The sequence below is a fragment of the Emydura macquarii genome, unplaced genomic scaffold (genome assembly GCF_026122565.2).
Source record: "Emydura macquarii macquarii isolate MOO-44397 ecotype Brisbane River unplaced genomic scaffold, CSIRO-AGI_Emac_v2 contig_587, whole genome shotgun sequence".
Classification (NCBI taxonomy): Eukaryota; Metazoa; Chordata; order Testudines; family Chelidae; genus Emydura; species Emydura macquarii.
Window position 1 is genome coordinate 1,530,527 of NW_027130724.1, and position 25,062 is coordinate 1,555,588.

Sequence of the window (25,062 nt, forward strand, 5' to 3'; positions counted from 1 at the left end):
TTGTAAACCACCATCCCCTTTGACTGTGGCTTGCATACAAGGCTCTGTCCAAATAAGGATATTATTTATAGAATGTCCTTCAGTCCTGCCTAACATCAAAAATGTTATTTCAAATTCAGGGCTCTATGCCAAGCACTTTTGTGTGTTTTTAATTATTGGGAACATGCCTGCCTTCTGTTTTCATTTCCTGACATTAATGGATATCAGTTGTAGCCAAATTATAAGCACAGCTACTCACTTGGATTGGCTCAGTATACTGCCCATCAGAGTAATTGGGATCAGAAGAGACCTTTTAAAATGCTCAGAGCAAACAAGAAAGGCAAATTATACCAGTGGTAACTGGTAAAATCTTCCTACCACCATTAACGGGCTTTGGATGAGCCTCTAAGTGGGGCCCCACATTGTTACTGTTCCCAGCTTCCCATTCATTAGTGTTCACTAATCCACTACAGAGCTTGGGGATGCACCAAATCCCTGTCTTGAAATGGAAGGACAGGCAGGAGACACCAATTGGCACAAAGGAAGTCTGACGACTGAGAGAAAGTGGTAGAGCTTTCCATAAAGATCAGGGACCAACGGCTTCCATAAATTAGTGCTAGGTATAACAGGGGCCTGGAACTGGGAGTTTCCGAAAGATCCATCCCATGTGTGAGAGAGAGATGGGATCAACAAGAAAAAATAAAGCAACACTACTGGGGTGCTACCATGAGGCAAACATCACCATTAGCTGGAACATACATGTTTATATTGTCTTGGCTTTAGTGCTCTTTGGAGTTTCTCCAGAATGGAGTAAAGCAGATTTGAAATGGCAGCTGAAACCTCAAAGCATTGCTAACAAAGATTTCCAAACATGAACCAGTGGACTGAAGGTCTTATCTTTACTGGGAATTTCAACCATGGGTGGCTGGCCACCTGTCTAGCTGAACCAGTATAAAGCTGCTGCAAGCCACGATTTGCACTGATTGACCCTGCTTGAAACTGGAGTAAATTCATTAATGTGTAAGCCATGACTTACAGCAGTTTTACCTAGCTACACTATGGCATTACCCTGCTTTATCTATATCAACAGCTGTAACTGAGGCAAATCTCAATGTAGCAACCCCATAAGACAGTTCCTTTTACAAGTATAAATAGAGTCTCCCTCTCTTTCATTCTCTTCCCACTTTCCTACTACACCTGTCTATTAAATATGGCTCAGGATTAACTATATCCTTTGTCCATTACTAGCAACACACCAGACACAGGTCTGTCTTAACTTAAACTGGCTGAAGTGCTAACATACTGCAACAATGAATCAACGATCACAAGGAAATGAAAAACACCAGGCTAAATTTATTTAAGACCACAAATGCTCAAACTAAGGCAATCCGAACACATGCATCTTCTTGCAGGTTTTAAGAGTTCTTTCTCTGAAAACTCTGTTGTCATCTTTCCCAAGGCACACTTGGTTAATAAAACTAAACATACAAATTACCAAAAGACACTCTGCGCATTTTATTTTTCTGTTTGGTCAATATCCAATGGCCATAACTTGTTATTTTCATGTAATAGTTTCTCTACAGTTCTCTGTCAGTCTGATCTAGAGGAAAACAGCACCAATTTTGCTCAGCCAAGGAGCCTGAAATTCAAAGGGCTGGAAGCACGTTCACTAGGAACAAGCTGTATCATAATTCCAGGGAGCAGGGAGCCCCCTCTTACTGAAACATGCCACCTTCTCCAGAATACTGGCAGTGTGGGGAATCCTGTTCTAATATGTACACTGTCTCTATCAATTAGAAGTAATATTTTACATTCTATTTTAACAAAATGCTTAATTCTTTATCAAATTCTTTTTAGGCTAGATTAATAAGCCAATAATAATAATCATCATAAAAGTAATAGAGCAGGCAGGACTTCTAAAACCATAGCCTCAGATATTGACCATCTATACTCCAGTGTCTCAAATAAGGTCATATTTCAGCAAACTCATCATCACCAGCAAAAGACTTCGCTCTTCCAGCTAAAATTTAAAAACCATTTTCAAGCACTGTACATGCTTCATTTATTCATACATACCCAGAAGTGTTTCCTGTAGTCGGTTCGGAATGTGACCCTCAAGATAACTCAAAAAGTCTGAGTAAAATTGCTACAGTTTCCTCAAAATCAACCCCAAACCTCATAATAGGAAATAAGTCTTCAAATAAAGTGGTTAAGATTAAAAAAATGTGGTTCTCTTTTAAATGATCAGTGGTTTATAAAAAAAATCCTGTAGTCTTGCATCCAGCATCATCACAAGAACACAGGAAATGTAACATTGCATATTTCTAGCAAGAGCTGTAAAGTGACATTAACAACATTATGAATTCATTACAAATGAGGAACAATGATCCCACACATAATTAAATACAATGATGTGAGAAAGAAATACATAACTGGACTGTGATCTGCAACTGGAGTAAGCTCTTCTTTAGATGAGGGATATGGTATGTAAAATATCCCATGGATTTCTATTCACAATTTAGTTGACTGAAACATGGTGACATGAAATTTGATCCTCATTCATCCAAATAGTTCACACCATTTTCCAGAGATCTGCCAAGAGTTACTCTAAGGTTAATAGACACTATGACCTCCTCTCTCCTGATATACTGCAGAATGGTTAATGTTCACAGAAAAAAATCTATTTTGCAGTGTTCTTAGGATATAGGGATGGATCTGCAAAATTAATTTCTAATACTTGGTTCTGTTTTTCTCTTTGCAAACAAAGGGCTTCTCCTCTGAGCTGAATCCAAATCAGAGGGGCCAGCTAGGGATTTTACAAACTAAGCTAACAAACCCAAGCTCCTCTTAGGAGTTTTAATAAAATGCCAATCATTGTGAGCAAAATTCTGTTCTTGGATCCATGTGGATAGGAAGAGCAGACAGAGCTGAGAATGTAGCAGAATCAGAATGTTTGAAGTTTAGATCCACCCTCAAGGATGCAAGTGAAGAATTTTGGCCCTGATTTGGAGGATTTCCCTTCCCGTTCCTCTTGCTTGCTCAGTCTCTATCGCTCTCAAAAAGACAAATGCTTGCTAAAATAAAAATCCATCTTGGAGATCAAAAACTAAAAAGTTTCATTTCTGTCAGTGATGTTAAGTCTGTCAGAGGCCAACTGCATCTGTTCTTAAGCAGCTGTAAAAACAGATGCAGATCTGTATACCCAGTTTTTTTCTCAAGTGTCTTGACGACATGTCCACATTATGTCTGTCGTCGAAAGGGCAGTTTCTAAAAGTGCTGTGCAACGGCAGAGCCCTTGTACTATAGCAAGGAGAAAAATAGTTCATGTCAGCTATCATCCTGTTAAGTGCTACATGTTAAATGCCTGAAACAGATCTCTTTTGTGGTGTTGTTTTGGTATTACAACAGTTTCTACAAGGAGAGTTTGACTTTTAAAAAGAGGGGGAAAATAAAAAATCCTCCTGATTTTTTATGCCTTTTTGTAAAATTAAACTCATTTTCTGGCAAATTTTCATAGGATATGACTAAATCACACTTGTTTTAATATGTGTGGATTTTTTGTTTGTTTGGGGGGGGGGGGGGTGTTCTAAATCTATATATCTGCAGTTTACCACACACTTAATCTTAAAATTTTCCTGTTTAAATAAAAATGAGCTGACATGTCACTGGAACACCACACTCTGGGATCTGGACATCTGGAACTAGAGCAATTCACTGAGCTAAATACAGAGGAGGGAGCTACAAATCCAGAACAGACTTTAAATACCAGATTTCATGGAAAAGGTGACAGAACTGCTACCATTTTTCAGGAAGGAGGAGACTAACTAGCTATAACAGACTCTTCCTGGCTGACCCCTCCAATCTCTGGGAATGGCTTTGTGGACACATGCCGCCTAGATTGAAGTGGTTGCTATAGAATGATGGAGAGCTTGTTTCATCACATCAAACTGGCAAGAGTGACTAGTGCTGAGTAAATGAAGTGCAAGGTTCAAAGTCCAGGTCTCTCTCAGTGTATCGGTTCCTATGGGAACCAACTGGCTGTTTTGCAAACTGGAAAGTGGGGGGGAGGTTGTTTGTTTTTTGCGTGATTAATTTTCGGGGGGAGAGAAACAAATTATTTTTTAAACAAAGTTGGTTGTAGGTGTTTTGTTGTTTTTTTTCCAAATAGCTGTAAGACAAGTTTTGTCCTTCAACTTCTAAGCTTCATTTTAGCATGTCCCTCCCAGAACTTTTTTTTTTCCTCCTTTTGGTCACTTTAGTTTAAAAGGCAGATATACATTTTATAGAATTAAAAAGTGATTTTAAAAATTGTACAAAGGCTCAATATCTTCATCCCCCACCCCCTTTGGAGGTCAAGTCAGTTTCATGACTTCAATTAAAAAAAGGCAATTATGGCACAAAAGAATGGAAATTAAATTAAAAAGATCAAATTTATAAATATTCTTCCACTGTACAAATTTTCACAGCCCCACCCCGTCCATTTTTATTCACATTTTTTAATTCCCACCCCTATTTATTTTTTAAATCATAAAATATATATATATATTTTAATCTTTGTTCATATTTAAAAATATTTACAGTAAAAGACAAGTTCCTTCTAATGAGGTCATGAGGAGTCTGTACAAGGAGACGGTGGAGGGGGGTAGAGGTGAAAGTAGCTTCGTTCTGTGGCGGGAGATGGAGGGCAGCTTTCTTCTGCCGACACGTACTGACTACGAGGTGTGGGCGGAGGGGGGTAAGGGTCTGAGTCTGAATTTAGATCTATGTAGTATTTGTTGGCCTTCCACCGGCTTGTGGTGTAGTCGCTGTCATACACATCTGTGCTGCATGGTGTGGTGGGTGGAGCTATTCCTCGTATAAGGTAGGGTCTGAAAAGTTAACAGCTCAGTGTTAGTTGTGTTCAAATTTCCTTTAAAAAAAAAAAAAAAAAAAAAAAAAAAAAACCTTTCACCTGCATTTAAAATTCACGCAAAGGTGCCGGCGTGAAGATCTCCAAAGCACAGATGTTACAGATAGGATTTTCAAAGGAGCCAAAGGGAATTAGGTGCCACAAACTAGGATCACTTACTTGTTTTACACAGGATTCTGAACAGTTGTCAGGCGATACCGATTATTTTGGCTGGATTTTAAGCAAGCAAACTAGAAGTGAAAAGCTCTAGATCCCATTTCTAATGTCCCACCAATCACTCTCTTAATATTTCATTTTTTCAGAAATGAACAGTTGCATTAGAACAACAGAACAATCAAATAAAACAGATGTTTGATATAATAACAAGAGTAATCACTGTCTGACATGCCATTTAATCAAAGAGGGGAAAATAAAACCAACCCTTTTTCTCCTTTAAAAGGTAAAGCTTTGAACAAGATTGGTTTTATTTTTTTCCTAGACACAAAACCAAAGAGGCATCAACATAAGAAAATGCCACGCTTTCCATCTGATTTGTACCTGTAAGATCTTGTTGTTGAAGGAATGTTTGAGGAATAGAACATCTCTGTGTTATATAAGGAGCGATCAGTGGCTGGCGAAGGAGGCGGGTTCAAAATCTGTGGATGTTAAGAATAATAAGGCAGAGGTTCAATTTAAATCATTATGCGACAATACTTTTTAAAATTTTGTTCTCTCTTTATATCTCCTATAGGTCACTTATCTCACCCATAGTCTAGACTCCACTCCTTTTTTTTTTTACATGTAGCTTTATAAGGATTCATAATTTTTTTTTTAAAAGGCCATAAGGGTTCACTGTTATCTTCTAGCATGGACTCTGGCATAGCACAGGCCAGAGAATTTCAAGCAGAGATTCCTGCAGCGAAGGGAATTACTCTCCCCTACACTGTAAGGGAGAGGTTAAGTGACTTGTCCAGTGTTACACAGGACGACTGTGGTAAAGCCAGGAACTCAATCCAGTTTTCCAGAGTCTCCATCTAGTGCCTTAATCCTTTCTTTATGGCCATAAAGACAAATCTCATCCTTGTCAGACACTAATGGGACCTGAAGCCTCTTGCACCTCCAACCCTTACTCTGTCCCAATCAATGTCACATCCAGGAGTCTGAATTCATTTACTAAGACTAGTTCACTCCATGTTTTCTCCCTAACTTTTTTTACTTCATTTTTTAAAATCACACCAGTTTGGCAAGGTCAGTAAAGCAAACAGGCTATTAGCTATGCTTAAAATCTCCCCCCATCCTGCACAAAAAAATGACTAATTAATTGTTGGCAGCCCATAAGAAAATAGCATTTATTATGCCTCAAGTTTAATACAAGCATGCTGTGGAATTCCCCACCATCCCCCCCTTCCCCTCCATTTTTAATATTCCAGTCTGTTCTTTTTTAAAGAGGAACAAAGTGAACAGCAGCACTTCATGTTTTTCATGCTCTTTCTAGCACAGTTCAATTTAACAATACTAATGGGTACATCCTTGCCGCCCAGGTCCTATCGAGTGACATGCATAAATCACTTATCAGTAATATGGGAATGCGCCGCTAGGTATTCATTACCCTCTTCGATATACACCCAATCCCTTCCACCCACTCTCCCCCTGCCACCCAATCAGTGGGAAGAGAAATGTGATCTTCAGCATTAATAAAACACAGATAAAATAATAATGCTTTGTGCCTTTCATCCAAGGATCTGAAGGTGATTTATAAATATCATGCTAGCTCTCTACACCTTATAAAGTAGGTAAGGGATCACTTCAGTCACCACTAAAATACAGCTACTTCTGGGGTAAAAGGCAGCAGTCATTTAGCACTGCACATTAGGTTAGAACAGGGAGATGAAGAATAATGTATCCATTGGAACTGTAGATATTATTATTTGAGCAGGAGTTTGATTAACACCTGTATTCTTATTAAAAATGCCAAAGGGACTTTAATTATCACAAGTGATCAGGACCTCAGTTTTATGCTGCATCTGAAAAACTGCACTTCCACCAGCACATTGGTCTCAACACTGAGCTAGGACACTTCATCAGTACTGCTCCGGGGGAAAATATCACCACAATACTTCGACACTAACCCTACCAACAGCCTTACAGACACATGCAACAGGAAGGGAGACAAGATACAGCCCTGTGGAGCTCCGCACAACATCTTAAAGGAGGATGAGCGACTGCCCAAGAGTACCCTATGGGAAAACTTAGCAAGAGAGGAATAGACACATCCCAGGGCAGCTCCATCCATTCTTACTGGAGCTCTCAGCTGAGTCAACAACACTTCACTCATCAACAGCAGACTGATGTTGATTTGAAGCCCATGGCCAGATCCTCAGCTGGTGATGCCTAGCCACACTGACTTCAACAGAACTGTGTTGATTTACACTAGATGAGGATATTGGCCCCTGATCTTTATCCATTGCTAGGAGAACATCTATCAACACTGTTAGTGTATCTCTGCTGTAGCCAGAATGACTAGGAAGAAGAGCAGACACAACTAGACACTCAGAGTTATCTTACCACAGCCTTCTCTATCATCTTAAACTAAGACTGGGAGATTAGCTACCAGATTGTAAATGGCCAGAGCACCAGGCTTAAGTGATGGTTTACTGAGAAAAGGCTGCACAACAGCTTCCTTAAGAGAATCTGGCATCCAACCCTCCCTAAAGGAGACACTCAGTCTCCTCTAGCAATGAACCCTGTTGTTCCCCACAGGCCTTCACAAACATGGGTCTGAAGGAAGTGGTGTGGAACAAAGGAACCCCAGAACCATGATACCTCAGTGAGGATTACTGGCCTAAAACTCAACCAGTTAACACCTTACATTTGTCCCCCCCTGCACTCATAAAACCAGACATCTTGGCCCACATCCACTCAATTTTTTTCCTTGGTGCAATCCAAAATTTCCTCATGTCTGGAGGAACTTGAATCAGCTATCAAGTGAAGGCAGCTTGGATTATCTAAAATGGTCACAGCTCAAAACAAATCTGGACAAATATAGTGGAGGCAAAGTACCTCTTCCTGACCTCTCTTTGTACTGCAGCATAAAGCTTTTCTGGAGCAGTTAATCTGACAGACTTCAGTGAACAAGCTATCTTCCTGCTGCTTCACAGAATTAATGTAATCCAAACTAACACAGTACGACTCTTTGGTCCCATTTACTGGCTAGGCTGCATGTAGAGGTTTTTGAGTCTGCCACAGCCTCCAAAGCTAATGTACCTGGTTCTTTAGCTAAAGCAGTAGAGGCTCAGATTTTATATCCAGAGAACCTGTGTTCTACTCTGGAGATGACTCAACCAGGAACTCTATTACAAGTAGCAGCTTGTATAGGGAGTTTAGTTGCTGTGGACTTCTGTGTTAGTGTGAGGTATACAAAGAGCTGCACTATCTCCTATGACTGATGTCTTGTTTAGGCAGAGGAGCTTGCACTGTAGACGGAGCCTGAGTGGAGGAGTGCAGGAGAATACAACCACTTATTTTTCATCCAGTCTGCCCCTGCTAGCTAGGGGCAATTTAAATGTTAGCACTGTTCAGCTGATCATTTTGGCAGCAATGCCCAGCTACTGTGAAATGATATATAAGATTGGGATCATGAGCAAATCTTAGAGCACATCACACTTTTTCCCCTTTCCACTCATCAGATCTCTCTGGTCAGAACTCCCCTTCCCCAGTGCTTCAAATATCAGACCTGTGTTTTGCAGCTTTTCTATTTAGTGCTTTTTTAGCTGGCCTCAGTTAACACAGTGAAGGATCACAATGGAGTAGAAACAATTGGAGCTTGACTTTACATGGGTTTTGTGCTACTCTAATTATATTTGTTTCGAAACTGATATATTTAAAATGGTACATTCTGTGAATTTAGAAGACTGAGCTATGCCAGTATAAGCACCTTTATACTGATATAACTTTATTCACACTAGAGGTCTGTACCACTTTAACTGTATCAATTTCTAAACCAGTAGTTATAGAGGTATAAAACCTGTTCACAGACCAGTTCTTAGGCTTTTTCCTTGCTCTTTTAGATTTACATATGTAAACCATTTAAATTAATCCTTTTTAATCAGTAGGTGACACCCATGAATTCACAGTTCATCTACCATAAAGTTGACCAGCAAATATTGATGGTTTTCCCGCCCCAACCAATACTGAATTAAAAGGGCTGCTATGTTGAAGTTTCAAATATCTTTACAGACTCTTAACTCAGTCCTTTGTTGGCCTAGTAGTGATTAGGGAACCAGGAAAAGAAATCAAACCAAGGTTTTCTGTATTGCAGGAACCAACAGACAGTTAAATTGTTTTCACAATTTCCCCTTACCCATCTACCTCCTTAAAAATTAAAAAATAAGATTATAGTTACTGCTAGACAAAAGAACAATACACACAGGATCCACATTTTTTTTGATTTAGTCTAATGCATTAACTGTTTATATGTAAACATGTGCACACACCCCTCCCTTCACATAATGATTTGGTTCCCAACTCCATTATGCACTATCAATCATTTTTGTCAGAGCACTTCTGATGATTACAGTGGTTGGCTCTGAAAGTTCATGTGAAGAGAAGAGTAAATGCATGTATTGCTTGCTCAACAGGGCTGGCCTTAGGGAAAATGGGGGCGGGGGCAGAGGTGGAGATGGGGAGCTTACTGCAGCCCAGGGAGGTTCTCAGAGGTAGGTCTGACTCAGCCCTGGGAGTCGCCTATGCAGGAGAAGAGGAAGGCCTGTCCCCCCCCCCCCGCAGTCTGGCCAGGACTAGCAGCAGGAGCCAAGCACATGATAGGAGTCCCTGGCCAGGGTGCCCCCAGTCCTGCACCTCCCCATTCCAGGCCCAGCACTCAGGAGTTAAAGGAGCCTTGTGCTGGCTGTGGGGGGCAGAAGGGTGAATGAGAGGGGTTGACCACAGAGCCTGACCACGGCACCCTGAGCGGTTGCCCACATCATCCACTCGTAAGGCTGGTCCTGTCAGTGATACTGGGAAGCAGCAAAACAATTATACAAGACGTTGGCACAAATAGCCTCTTCAGCCTCCTCCTCCCATATGTTACTGATGCTCCTTCCTGATTGGGTTTTATCATGCATCTCTCCCTTTTCATTTCCTAAACTCTACAAGTTTATTTCCTCACTTCTGGAAATCTGGTATAGGGACTAAGGAATCTCATTTTCTAACAGGTAAATCATGTAAAATCCAGAAACAGACTACTGAAAAACCACAAAAAAAGTTCAGCTTAAGCAACATACAGTGGTGCCATTTTGTTTTTCCAGTGCTTGTATCTGGTTTTCTAAATTGAACACTTTGGATGAACAGTGACAGCCAAGCTTATTTTTTAAGTGTTTTCTTCCCCCAACTGTGTTTCGTTTGTTTTCTCACTCCTGTGCATGCTTGTGGGATTATGCAATGCCAAATGACATCAGGTCAGTGACAGAGTTCACCACAGACAGGGGACTAGATATGTACAAGTACTCAGGATGTAAGAATACCTGTACATGGAAGAGCAACTTTTTAATAATACAACATGGTAAAGACCACAAGTTAGATGCATTGCTTCCTGGAATAAATGGAAGCCATTTTACTGAATTCAGTGGGTTTTGGATTGCTCCATTGTTAAATGACATCATCCAAGACAGTCTTTATTAGCATTTCTCTAGTAGCACAAGTTTTAATCTGTCCATTTTTTGTCAGAAATGGGAGGCCTTTATCTCCTATTGGACACATTTTCAAGACTCACCTGTGGGTAGAAAGTGGCTTTAGTGCTGGATGAGCTACTAGAAGATGCTCCAGTAACATGGTTTCTGTCATACAGAGGGGCACCGCTACTTCCTCCCATGAGGCTCATGGAGCTAATCATAGACTTTCCACAAGAGATTCCTGCATGGAATGAGAACAAGACAGGGAGACATGATTAAGTAACTACAATCTTATCTGACATTGTAACAGAGAGTCAGATCCTCAGTGGATGTGAATCAATGTAATTCCATTGGTCCTCATTGTCTGAGAAAGTAGTCTTGTTAATTTAAAGCTCATTTATTTTCCTTATTAAGAATGAAACCTTTCTTCTTCTATAGCCAGGAGCAGAACTTCGTTTTATAGCTTCCTCCTCAAGTTTTCTTGCCATTGCACGGATTATTTGGTTCATGATTCTCTTCTTACTTTGAAAGTTAAAGGATATTGCCATGTTACAATCTAAAGTCAGAACTTTGAAATAAATTAATTTAATATATCACTCACTGTTGCGCTGAGCTAGTGACTGACAGCGGCTGGATAATAAAGGAGACTCCCCATTAGGGCTGATCAGAAATTTTCCGTGTAAATTGTTTTGGACCAGAAATTAGGTTTTTTGACTAAATTTTTTTGCGAGAAGCATCTGCTTTCTGTAGAAGATTTAAGTATATCACAAAAAACCGAAAGCTTGAAAACCAAAATATTTCAGTTTTGCATATTTTGCCAAAAAAGCAACATTTCCATGTAAAATGTTGACAAAAGCACGTGTTTTTTTCAGTTTTGTCAACATTTTCCATGGAAAAAAATCCTATTTTCTGACCAGATCTAGTCTCCATATGAACTCAGAGAGGGCTATTTTCATAATGGGTATATGGTACATTATCAGCCTCTTCAATGGTCAGAGAAACATTTGGTTAAAAGTTATTTTGGAAGGTTTTGCCACCCATGAAGTACTCATGGGAAACCTGGCATTTCATTCATGATGATGCAACCTACACAACTTAGATTATTTTGACAGTCAGTCATATCAGGTGGCACATATACCTTTTAGAGCGGTCATGCTCACACAGCCCATCCTTCCCTCTTCCTCCATAGTTCCAATACCTAGGGGCAGATTCTCCACTGGCATAAACTGTCACAGCATCACTGGCTTCAACACAGCCAGAAATTGAACCTAAGGGTATGTCTTCACTAAAGAATTAGCCCAGGTGATCAGCAGCCACACAGCAAAACTATATCTAATGTACTGTGTCCTCATTGGGGCTGCATTTGCCTGTCTCTCGCTAGAGTTCGGGGGGGGGGGGGGGCGGCACATTCTATGGTTCTGTGTGCTGTCATGAGCTGAGCTGCTGTTACTCTTTCCCAGTGAATTGTGGAAGAACTTGTTTGTCCTTCTGGGTAAGTGGGGCACTTAGGAGACAGCACTGGAGGACTATCAGCACTCAAGCGATTTAGCCTGCGTTCTCTCTGCTAAGTGGGTGGGTTATCAGTCTGAGTGAAATCAGTACCTGAGTTCTAACCCACACCCCCAGTTGGGCCATTTAGTCTTGGTTAAAGTACCACCAAACATGGGTGAGAGTGTTGTGTATGGGAATGGGAGCAGGGGTTAGAGGCAACACCCAAGTATATACCCATGATCTCCATAGTAATGATTAAAGGGAAGATTTTCAAAACTTTTTAGGCACCCAGTGGAACTTTCAAAAGCACCTACGTGCCTAACTCCCACTGAAAGAAACCGATCTGCACCTTTTGGCACTTAAAAGCTTTTCAAAATGTGGCCCAATGGGCAGATAAAGCACCAAAATCCTGCGGAATGTCAATGCACGTTTGGCATCTACCTTGCATTCCTGCCTAGAAGAATCTGCCCTTCAGTTAGTATCCTGTGAAAATAAATCCAGGTAACATAATAGTGCTAATGAAATGCAGGGTCCTTACCATCCTTACCAGTGAAAGTGCCATGCTGAGAACTCCCTGGAGCTATAAAATTGAGAGGGACATGAGGGGTTCCGCTGACATATTCATGCGGAAAAGGTCCATTGGGTCCAGCATAGCGCTGACATACCACTCGCTGGCAAACAAAGTACATTCCTCCCATGACAAAAAGGGACAGTATGATACCAATGACAGGCCCAATAGCGCTACTGTGAGGCTGAGGCTCATCCAATGATGGCTTTTTTTCTGTAAAGAAGAAAAAAAATTCATTAAGTTGAGGTATATGCTGCTGCTCTGGAAAAACCTCCACACCTGCTCCTAAAACCCCAGGCCATGGGGAGCAAGACAGAATTATCACAATCGTTCACACAGCACACTTCACAAATAGATGCACTAAATTCACACAGACCCAGAGTGTCTCTTGGGCATCCTACACACACCTCCTCTCTTCCACACAGAGTCATTATGGACCTTCGCCCCCTGACCTACACTCTGCCTTCTAATAATTTAACAGAAGCCACTTTTAACTAATTTTTAAAATGGACTAAATTTCAAGTTGAAAGTGTCCCTTTAAAACATGAGATTTTTTCACTCTTGTAACAGCAATGACAAACTTGTTCAATTGGAAAAAAGTCAGTTACCAGAAATATCTTCATATCATATTCATTATATCTGTGGGAGAATTCAACCCTGGCCCAACCTAAAGTCACGTTTGCTGTTCAAGCACTTACACATGTGAATCGCTTTACTCTTCTGAGTAGTCCCATGAACCGTCAGGTCCCTAACATGTAAAAGAAAAACCAGAGCCGACTGCAGCACAGATTAATATGGAGCACTGCACACTAGGTCCACAGTCAGCACGACACCTGCCTTCGTGGAGGTTCGGCTGCGTGTGGCTGGGGGGGAGGGTGGGTGCATCAGTCCTCCCCTCGAAGCCCTGCTCCTGAGGCCCAGCTCATGCTCCAGCCCTGGCCTCCACACGCCACCACAGGAGGAATCAGCCTGGCCAGCCCCCGGTGCCTCAGGGAACAAAGCGTGGCTGTGCCCCTGGAAAGCAAAGGGTACCTGCCCTCCCAGCCTGGTGATGCAGAGCTCAGCCGGTGTGTGGGGTCCAGGAGGGCTCAGCCCGCTCCCCGCCTTGTTCCTCTTCACCCTCTCCCTTGCCTGCTGCTTGTGCCTCTCAAGGAGAGGCGAAGAGGCATGAGAAGCTGGCAGGGAGAGAGCAGAGCAGGAGCGGGGCCCACCTGGAACCCCCCATGCCAACTGGGTTCCACGCCACCTGGTAAGGATGGCAGGCACCATTTGCTTTCTGGAGTCTACACAGCAAAGCAGTAAGGTTTGAACCCTGGGTCCTGGCTTGACTCAGGCTCAGATCCTCCACCTCTGTGAGGTCCTGGAACCTTGAGTCCAAGCCCTGGGTTAGCGCAATATGTGTGTATATGGAAGGAGGAAGATGGGGGTTAGGCTTGAACCTAAGTGTGAACCCTTGTCTTATACTGCAGTGTAGACATACCATTAGGCACTACAATAATACAAACAATAAATAACAATAATGCAGTTTATCTTCTTGTCCTGTTTTCATGTAACAATCTGTGTCATTCCAATGTTTGTTTTAGCTGAAGAATCAAATCAGCATTGGAACAAAATGAGGCCACATAAGTTGTAAATCAACACTTGCTCACTCAGCCAGGAATACCACCACATGTGTTTTGCCTTCTGCTGATCTTATGTGATAACGTATCATGTTGGAAGAAAATTATCATTAAATGACAGGAAGCAAACCCATTTATTTACAGAGCTGAGAATTTTGCCCATCACATTCATTGATGAATAGTTTCATTATTGAATGATGAGAATGGGACTATTGAGTGGCTATATACACACTGTTTTGATTTTTCAGTGGTTGAATGTATTATAACCATTAATTTACTTTCCTTCTGAAAAACAAATAAGCCTTTACGATTAAAAATGTTAATTTTTTTCCACCTTTTTAGAAAATCATTTTTCTCACTTTTATTCTGTGGGGAAAACTGTTTTCTGTCACATTTTCATTTTTAAAAAGGCTTTTTTTTTTTTTTTTTTTACTCTTCAATGCAGTATAATGCAAAAGTGACAACATCCTATACTGCATTTAAAGACTTTGGTTATTATTCATTTTTGTCATGGGCAGCCAATTTCTTTTTAAAACATGGCGATAACTCTACTGAAGCTTTGCCCACCATCCAAACTACATGCCTGTCTGATTGAAATAGCCAACACACTAAATTGTATTAATCAGTATCATTAGTTTTCAGTCAACCGTGTGTCCTTGAAGCAACTGGGGGGCACTTCACACCTCTCCTTAAATTAATCCTGCACTGGGTCAAAATCTTATGGCCTGATCTTCAGAGGTGATGTAATCAGGAGCTGAATCTGCTCAGCAAACTCTGAAGTTCAGGCCTTTAGTTGTTCTTTTTAATTAAATGAAATCTTAGATTCTGCAGAATCTCTTATGTGGCCACCAGAGATATGCTAGTGTAGCGTGCCAACAAGTACAGACTGAATCAAACTCTGTCTATGATACCCATTCAGCAGTTGAATAAAAATTCTTTTACTGCTTCATAATCGGTCCTGTTCCATTTGGCAAATGAATTATTTTTATCCTTCCTGCATTTTGAATGCAGCTGAGTGTAACACAGCTATTCTGAGTTAGCAGCTACATTAGATTATATATCATCACATAGATAAAAGGATCGTCATGCCCCACCATCACTGACTGATGTCGGCACAGTTCAGGAAAATAGCATATTAGTGTAACCACTGCTGCTCGAGCAGTAAGTGAGGGGAGCACCCTAAGACTGACATCATTAAATGATCTGTTGCATTCTCTATATAAACTTGGTGACTGATCTCATTTGTTCATACAAGATTACAAGGAGAACAGTGCTTTTGCACCTATCCCACAGCAACACTTCAGAGAGAGGAGCTGCAACCATTCAGTTAAAACAGATCCCTTTGTAGCTGAAAGTGGCTCTCCTTACTCCTCCCTGCTATTCAAAAGCTTCATGAGCTGTGTGCCCAGATGTCTGGGCATGGAGGGTGTTGGTGAGATGGAGAAGGGAGGGGGGGAAGGAGGAGTTTTTGGCAGAGCAGAATGGAATTTGCATTATGTCTTCCATGCGTCTCAAAGCATTTGGCAAAATAATGGCCTAACAGCAACTAAGGGCAAAATGAAGTAGGCATCCTAGACTCAGCCACAACTCATACAAAGCTCTGATTATGAGAACTTACTATTACATTTTAGTCAAGGTCTCTCCTATGCTCCCTTGTCCTAACTGCACTGTAAAAAAACTACCTTGCTGGGGCTCTGGTCACAACATAGTCATCTCTAGATATAAATAAAATACCATTTGCTCTGGTAATGTAGATGGGGCTAAACCTTGTTTTAACAGTGTTCCTGAACTGTGCAGCTGCCCAGTGAATTCCAGGGCTACCAGTGGGCTGTAATCAGGCCATCAACAGGGTAGTTATTACAGTATAGACAGTTTAGAAAGAGCAGGACCGAATTTAGTGGCAACCTAGAGCTGGCTCTCTCTCCCTAGATTCGGGGCCAGCTATAGAAATAAGTCAATATACACACACTTCAAACCCGTGCAAGAATGTAATGCCTGCCTGCATACAGACAGCTTTAATCTCAAAGAAAGACCTCTCACCACACATGAGTTCATCGGAACCATCGATACAATCTGGAAAGGAGTCACACTGCTGTTTTATGAGGATGCACTGGCCACTAGCACATCGAAACTGATTTGGGAGACAGATTGCTGCAAGGGAAAAAGTAATCGTTTAATTAGCACACAAAATCTTAATCTAAATCAAATTATAACCTTCACTGCGAAGTAACTGAACATCTTAAGAAAACCAAAGGTGACACACACAGTGCTGCTGTGTACACTAAGCTTTATCCACATGGAAACTGAATATCTGTGTCATTCTCTAGTACTTAGGAGAAAAATGGTCAGCAAGACACACAGTTTAGACAGTATGTAATTCTGGCACATATGAGCGATTACACAGCTGAAGTGCACAAGTGTTGATTAATTTGAAAAAAAAAAAGTCCCTCCAGCAAACAAAATATGCCATTAAGGTTACAGAATGGAGAGAAATTTATTTCAGTTCCCAACAATCCAAGGTCTTTTGTCAAATTAGCCCTCTGCGTTTGTTTCCTATGTTTGCTTTGCATTTTAAACATAAGACTATATTTATTTTCCCTAAGGCTTACAACTGGCTGATCAGATAATTTACGCAGTTATGGAAATATATATTTGAGACATTGGAGAGGAGATGAGGAGAGACGAAGAGGGAGAAAAGGGCAGAATCAACACATCTTTTAATCTTTTCGTGACACATTTTTGTGTTTTTGGTTTCAGAGTAAAAAGAAAGGTCTTTAAATCATGGATGGCTGTTTGTGTTAGAGCCAGGCACTCAGGACAATAAATCTTACTGTTGCAATCTGCTTCGTCGGATTTATCTTGGCAGTCAATTTCTCCATTACACCGCAAGCGTGCTTCAATACACTGTCCTTTCTCACACTGAAACTGGGCTGCTGAGCATATAGGACAGCTATCTTCATCACTCTGGTCATCACATTCTGGAAATCCGTCACATCGCCATGCCATGGGGATACAGTCTATATCTCCCGTTGCACAGGTAAACTGATCTGGGGAACAAGTTGGAGGTTCTGGAGAAAAGAAAACACACACACACACACACTCATTTTAGTCCTGATAAAAGGTTAAAAAAGTGACAGGCATTTTTCACAGATGGAAAACATGTCCATACTGAAATTTCTCTGTGAAAAAGGCAAGTTTTCAAATCAAGGTCTAATTTACAATTTTGCACAGGGAATAAATTTTTTCCAAATTTGTATCAAGAAACAGTGTATGCTGACAGAAGAGGCATGGTCTAGTTGTCTGAGAACTGGACTGGTGGCAGGGAACTCTGAATAAATAAGATGGCTCTAGCAACTTCTTTTTCAAAGAGATTTTCACATGGATTACCTGCAAATGAAGACTTGCAAAATATCAGTTTCCATTTGCAAAGCACAAACTGCTAGCTTCACACAGCTCTAATCCCTAAATTACATTATCCTAGGACATTTTTGATCATGGCATAGTATAATCTTTATAACAAATTTGGCATTCTGGATGAACCAGTAACTAGTTTACCTAAACCAAATGTAACCCATGCTTACAGTGTCTTTCTCTGTCCTCTAGTGGCTAGTCCATGTACAGACGTTTATGAGTCTGCTACAGCGTTTGAGCTAAGGAATATGGTGTTTCTTTAGCTCAAGCACTAGAGACTCATGCTCTCTCATCCAGAGATCCTGGGAGCAATCCCCACTACTGCTGCCCCATTCAGCAACATCACATTAAACAACAGTAACTGGGTTAAGAACCAGCTGCCAGCTATTAAAGTGATTTAAACATATATTACAACAGAAGAGCAAAGCCACTCCCTTTTGAATAATAATACCACCTAGCTTTTATATAGTACTTTTCATCTTTAGGTCTCAAAATACTTTACAAAGGAGGTCAGTATCATTATCCCTGTTTTACAGATGGGGAAACCGAGTCACAGAGCAGGGAAGTGACTTGCCCAAGGTCACCCAACGGGTCAGTGGCAAAGCTGGAGACTGCAGCCAGATTTCCTGAGTCCCAGTCCAATGCCTGAGCCACCACTTCCTCTCTAGGAAAGTAAATCAGTTGTGTTAAAGAACTACAATGGATGATCACATTACACATTTGTTATAGTGAATATATAAAGCATGGTCTTATGTTAAGTGGTAATGTCACTCTGAAAAAAGAAATCATTGAAATTTTGTCAAAATTCACATACTGATCTTCCAGGAGGAAGATAGTAAACAGTAACAGTATGTTCATACAATGGTTCTATGGCGACAATGTTACTGCACTTGTGGGACAATGCTGCATAATACAGAAGGACCCAGCATGGCCACCTTACAATACAGAATTCTCTTCTAGCAGCCAGCATCAACAAAACCTCCCTCTTGGTGACAGTGGGAAGAGTCATAATCAATAGGTGTTTCTGTGCTTTTCTTAAAGCCCCATCCCCCAGAGTCATGTGCCTACATGAGAAATTTGATCTTTCATTGAAAATAAAGTTTCTAGCCCTCTTGGCTGTGGAGAAAAGCTTGAAAAAGGGTCCTACGTGAATCCCAACAGCTCAAAAACCAAAAGGTGAATAACAAACAAGAACCCAACATTTATTATTTTTAATAATCTTATTAATTTTAAGCCATTTGTGATTTTTGAGGTTTGAGTCATGATTTTTGATTGCTTGGAGTTTGCAATATTGAGTAACTCAACTGTAACCAATGAATTCACAGCTCCAAATAAACTAATATGTCATCTACACAAATAACTGGGAAAACTCAGAAATTTAAATTAATTTGGATATCCTATTTAAACAAAACATTTCCAGGCAACGCAGAAAATGAGAATGATAGGCTCTTCCCTGGAAGTTGAATTTAGCCATCCAGTTGCATTTAATATTGTAGCCTGTTGCATTGAGCAGATACAAATTTGGGCCTATAATTGGTCAAAGCATCTGTGCGAATAAGTGGGCAGGCACTCTGCAACCCATTTTTATCAGGCTACTGAAAGATACTGGCTATGGGTTGCTAATATTGCAGACAGGATGCATCAAAATGTCTTAGTAGGCTCAGGATAATATTAGGATAAAAATGAACGAAGACCAAAAGGGAGGCCCTAAATTTGTTAGATTTATAGCAGAAGATAGTATATCAGTGGGAGGTAAGAAATCTCTCACTGGCAATGTCTTGCAGGAGCAGCAGACTGAGAAATATGAGTAGACTGATTTCCCCTCCAACCTGAAAGTAACTACTACTGCTCTGAAACCACATAGTGTGTTGTGGTCATGGGAAAGAAAACAGTTTATAATGGAACTGACTGTCCCTGGGGAGGACAGAGTTCAGCCAACACACAAAATCTAGAAAGAAATGAATACATTTTAAAAAAAATCTTGAGTGCAGCAATAAAGCTAAAATATTGAAGATATGATGCATCCCAAAAGAAATGAGGGTTTTGTTTTTTTTTTAAACTTGCTTAGGGAATTGCAGAGCTACAAATATTGAAAACTCCTGGGATTGTGAAAAACAGGAAAGCATTAGGGGAGGGAGGAAGAAAACAAACTACGATAATGAACAGGATCACTGTCCATCTTGGGATTCCTGGAATTGTGTTGATTTTATCAGCCACAGAGTGCATCAAAATCCTGCAAAATCATTCCTGATTTCAGGGTTTGCAAAATGTCACATTATGGTCTTGTGTCATGTTAGCACTTTCCTATGCTACGTCATCACAGTATGATGCAACATGGTCACACTCTACCAAACAGGTTTATAGCACAACAATCCAATCAGTCACATTAGACAAACTTCAGTAAATACCAACACAAGTGCTAAAACTTCCGAGGCCAGAGAGGGGCATTTTGCTGGCAATGAAGACAGAGACATGGGTTCAAAGATCAGAACACCAGACCCTATAGGGAGACTAAGCGCCAAGTTTTGTCCATGAATGCACCTACAGTGATACCAGTTAAGTCCAGCGGAACACTATGAGTACACCCAAAGCACTGAATCTGAGCCCACATTTCCTACAGAAACATGTAGGTATCTTTACTTAACACCTACATATATTCAAAAAAGTGCAGGTGTAATGACTAGGTTAAGCTGATCACAGAGGAACTTGTGACCGCACATTAGCGGGGGGCAAACATGCTTGTGACTGCAGGGGATAAGAGGAAGCACAGCATGAAGGGCGCATCTTTGTAAATTAGCAGGAAAGCATGTAGGTGAGCCTTTGTGTTCTGTTTCCCCATTTTCCCCTCTCTTCTGTTGGTTCTCAATACTAGGAAAATAAAGGAAAGCAGAGTATAAAGTTCTTATACTCTGCTCTCCCTTATGAGTGCACTTCCTGAAGTTCTGGGCATGGATGGAGATGAAAGCATGGAAGAAGAGATCCACCATGCAGAGCTAAGACTAGTCTTCACAGAATACTTGTTTAAAAGTTACAAATACATACAGTTTGAGTGAGAGTTTCAAAAGCACACAGCATTGGTCTAACTGCTCCCTCACTGTTCTCAATGGGAGTTTTACCATTCACTTTGAGAGCCGAGTTGACTTTTGAAAATCCCATTCTTTAAAAATAAAGATAGTTAAAAATAAATTCTTATTTGACTATTTGTCAAGACATAATAGCATCTTAAACATATGACACAGTCAAGCCCAAATCTCACTATATGGCTTCTGGACCCTGGGAGCTCTGTGCATCTTTATGTATATATGTGCTCTATAAAATTAATTCACTTACCTCCACATGTTAAGAGGTTCTGTAAAAGTACAAGGTGATGTGGGCATGAGCATCTTGGGGTTCCATCTCCTTTTGCAATGCAGATGTGTGAACAGCCACCATTGTCACGGGAACATGGATGTGCAGCTGTACAAACAACACACAGAAGGGAATACTGCACACTGTACATACATCAGGATGTTCAGCTAATGCAAAACTGGTTCTGTGAGAACTACCAAATTTCACAAGACATGAACACAGTAAATGCATGACTTCCCCAGGTCAGTGCTCAAAACTGATTTATAGTTTCTCTAGGAATTGCTCCTGGACACCAAGATACGTGGACTTCTCAGAAATCCTTTAAGTATTTAGAAATTCAGACACACAGAAACTAGTGGAAACATCTTCTAAAGGCCACATTTAAAGAATGAGTGGACTTCATCTGCATTTCATCTGCTAACCAGACATCAAGGGACACATGCTCCCTTTTTTTAAACCAAACAAAAGCCTCTTCAATACCCTTAATCTCAAAGGACCCCAAAAGGATATACACACACGCGTCAAAACAGATATATGTAGGCCAAGGTTTTTAAAAAACAGTAGGTACAGTTAGCCTTCTGAACCCACATTTAGGCACCTAAGTAAGTAGCTTGATTCTCAAAAGTGCTGAGCACCCCAACGGCTCCCCAAATGGGCAACCTAAATGGACAAGACAAAGGGTGGGAGGGGAAAGAGGTAAAGTTACTTGTCCAAGATCCCACAGCAGACAGGTGACAGAACCCAGGTCTCTTGAGTCCCAATCTAATGCCCTATCCACTGGACTACACCACCTCCTGTACATGCTTATGGTTAAACACTTGCTGAAGTGGAGCCCATGTTTGTGGTGTCATAGAATGATACATTTTTGGATACTAGTAAGTTCTAAGATTTTTACAAGGGGGGATTCATGTAAAAATATGGAATTATTTCTGGGCCAAACATGCTCTCCATCTGCTCAGACTCCTTAATCAGGCATTTTAGCACTGAAATCTTCCTTCACTTTTAACAAACATGTAATTTTAATATGTAGTCTCAAGATGCCACTGCATGCAGGATGGACAGTTTGAAAAGCAAAAGAAAAAAAATGTTTTTTAAATTGTTCTGTTGCAACAGAGATTCACCTTTAAAGGACAAGTTTCAGATTTCAGCCCTGAAGGGCGATTCTTTTCAAGTGTGACTCAAAGTAGAAAGCAGGATCCTTGCCGTAAACAAAATAAAAAGCACTTTTTCCTTTTTTTTTTTTTTAAACCATTCATGATTTAGCATGTGAAAATCATTTCCCAATTCTCTGAATAATGCTTAAATTAAAAAAAAAAACCCTCCTTTTGCAGCAGTAAAGTAATGGTACTTTGAAACACACTGGGGGTGGAGGGTGGGGCAAAGAGATGAGAGAGAAAAGGCTAGCAATGGTGAATATTACATATTGCAAAGGAAAAAGGGCTAAATATTTTGCAAAATTTTAGAACAAATGCATTAAAAGTGTTCCAATTCCTTTTTTTTTTAAATGAATGAATCCTACACACTCGTCTTCACAAATTTGAGGGTTTCAGTGCTTAGAAAATAGAGACTTGCAAGAGAGCATTGGCAGAACTGTGTAGGGGAGACAGTCAATGGCTTTTTCAAACACTAGGGGTAATGGGTGGATGGAAAAAGAGATTTGAAAATATCAGAACATTTTCTTTCCATGTTTCTTTCAACCTCCAGAGAAGTTATCAATCATGGTTTATTAGATGAGTAGATAAAAGAAACAGACTTGATATCCTAAAATTAAGCAAACACACACACACACACACACACACACACACACAAACACACAGAGCCACCCGCTATCTTCTGGTCTCCTTCCCTAGCCACTTTTGTATTGGGCATACTTTTCCTTTCCCCACCCCTCCCTCCTTTGCACTCCCTTATTCTGCCATTTTGTCTCTTTCATTCTCTGCATCTTTCCACAATGTTTTCTGTCTGTCTCTCTCTCTTTCTTTCTCTAATTCTCTTCCTCTTTGGGGGTGATTCTCTCAGATTCTTCCCCACCTCAATCCCCCAATTAACATCTTCCTCTTTCCTCAAAGGCCCTGCAACATCTTTCTTCCAGACGTGGAGGGTTTCACAGGAGACCTCTTGTATCTCATCAGCACTTCTCCACTAGTCAGCCTTCTGGTTCCCGCACAAAGGGAGCAAATGAGGAACCAGATTATGGTATGTTTCCACTAACCCACTGGTGCAACTCCTTGCTGTGCTTGATCAAGTCTCAGTCTTATTACTATTACTTACAAAAAGGCATAAACATGCGTGGTGGTGTTTTACACTAACAAAAGACAGAATCCCTGCGCTGAAGAGTTTACAATCTAAATGAAGACAAAACAAAACAAAAAAAAAACACCGAGCAGAAAAACACCCCAAGGAGGGAGATGAAAAGGGAAGGGCAAGACCATGATTAGGCGCTCACTGGATTAGGAAGGCTAACGTGAACATTTTAAAGATAACAAAGGGTGCAGTCTCCTCCATATTCTCTCTCTTTCCTCTTCTTTCTAGATCTCTACCTACTCCCAGATTATGCTTGACCTTCCAGCACCACCCTCCAGAAGGAGAAGTGAAGTGAAACACACAATCCTAGACACTTTTCACTGTTCCTTTTGTTATGATAGTGTTTCATATTGGCATGCCTGCTAATCCAGTATGTTTGTCCACTTCTTGTGTCTAAAGTGTAGGAGCCAGGGGCAAGGACTACATGGCATCTCCTCCCTTATTTCTCTCTCCTATCACCACCAGCATCAGTGGAGATGTATTTCAGTAAACTATTTTAAAAGGAGCCCCTTCCACACTTTACAGTTAAACAAAATCCCCCCTCTCTTCTTGATGCCTCACTGATTTAGAGATGCAGATGTAAAGCACAGCTATTTTTCTTATAGCTGATTCCCGAACTCCTATGTGGAATAACTCCCTTATGAGACACAGTAGAACACGTTTATCACAGGTTTGCAGTGGTGAAAGGCCAGTGTAATTACCCTCTCTACATCAAATAGAACTACATATAGTTTTTCTTTGTTTTTGTTTTCTAAGCAGCATCTGGAGCAAATTTTGTATTATGCATGTGCATGTAGAATAGATTTTTACAAAATCACATAGCCCAACTACATACTTAGCCATCTTTTTGTGCAGAGACTACTCATGACAGGAAGGTAAAAGAGGTTTGCATTACCTTCTCTTCTTGGAGGTCCATCCTGCCAGGTGCTGAGCACACTGGACTGGCTGCAATCCAGGTTATTTGAAATCAGTGGGACTGGTCACATGCTTAAGCACTTAGCTGGTTTGAGGCCAGAGGGCTCAGTACCCCTCAGGATCAAGCCCTATGCCTATATTTTGTCTACAGACTGTAATTTCTTCAGAACAGGAATCTATCTAAGAAGTTTGTACACGTGTAAGTTTATAAGTTTGTAAATGGCTGTATTTTTGAATGTTACATAAATAGCCAAAATTATATGTACCATTTTTCATGAGCAAAAAGCCTCCCTGGTTTCAAGCAGGGCCTCCTAACAAACCCCGGTACATTCTGTGTAAGGTGAACACATGAACTCACAAGAAGTCTGAAACTGAAGAATCAGAAATTCACATGCTAGGATACACATTGGGTGTCTGATTCAAAAGTTTAAGTGAAACCAGCATCAGAGTAATCAAGAATACATGGCACTGAAATAAACTTACAAAATTCATTCATATCAACTTCTTCCACTGCATGAACGCCTGTCAGGTGAGCAATTCGGCCTTGGATTCTAGTCCTCTTGTATCCATTGGTTTTCTCAACTCTCTCAATCATCTGCTGCTGACGGTCGATCCAGTACAAGTGATTCCCCAACACAGTCAGTCCCATTGGCTGCAGGATGTTGGAGTCCTCCAGTGTCACACGGTTAGCTCCTGAAACAATCCAAAGCAAATTGAGGTTTTACAAAGACAAACTTGTGTCTCACTTTCGTCTTTTCTCTTCTTAAATAAAGTGTACAAGTTTCCAAAACATGCTTAATCCTTCAAGCCTTCTTACTATCAGGAATTAATTTTTAATACAGTTTTTTTGATCCAGTGCAACTGCAAATG

The 25,062-nt window shown here is 40.6% G+C and overlaps 1 protein-coding gene across 4 annotated transcripts in view; it reads right to left on the minus strand.

The window, feature by feature from the left end:
- Positions 1–1,312: 1,312 nt before the first annotated feature.
- LRP5 (LDL receptor related protein 5) overlaps positions 1,313–25,062 on the minus strand; it is a 233,707-nt gene continuing 209,957 nt past the window's right edge. For 2 of the 4 annotated variants that reach the window (XM_067540474.1, XM_067540472.1), the window contains 8 exons: positions 24,676–24,885; positions 20,956–21,081; positions 17,046–17,282; positions 16,255–16,365; positions 12,575–12,808; positions 10,638–10,777; positions 5,426–5,523; positions 1,313–4,847 (listed from right to left, as the gene is read on the minus strand). In XM_067540474.1, the coding sequence (XP_067396575.1) occupies positions 4,586–4,847; positions 5,426–5,523; positions 10,638–10,777; positions 12,575–12,808; positions 16,255–16,365; positions 17,046–17,282; positions 20,956–21,081; positions 24,676–24,885 (1,418 nt within the window). In that variant the 3' untranslated portion in view covers positions 1,313–4,585. Of the gene's footprint in view, positions 4,848–5,425; positions 5,524–10,637; positions 10,778–12,565; positions 12,809–16,254; positions 16,366–17,045; positions 17,283–20,955; positions 21,082–24,675; positions 24,886–25,062 lie in introns of all 4 variants that reach the window. The other 2 variants (XM_067540473.1, XM_067540471.1) reach the window with 1 other exon arrangement.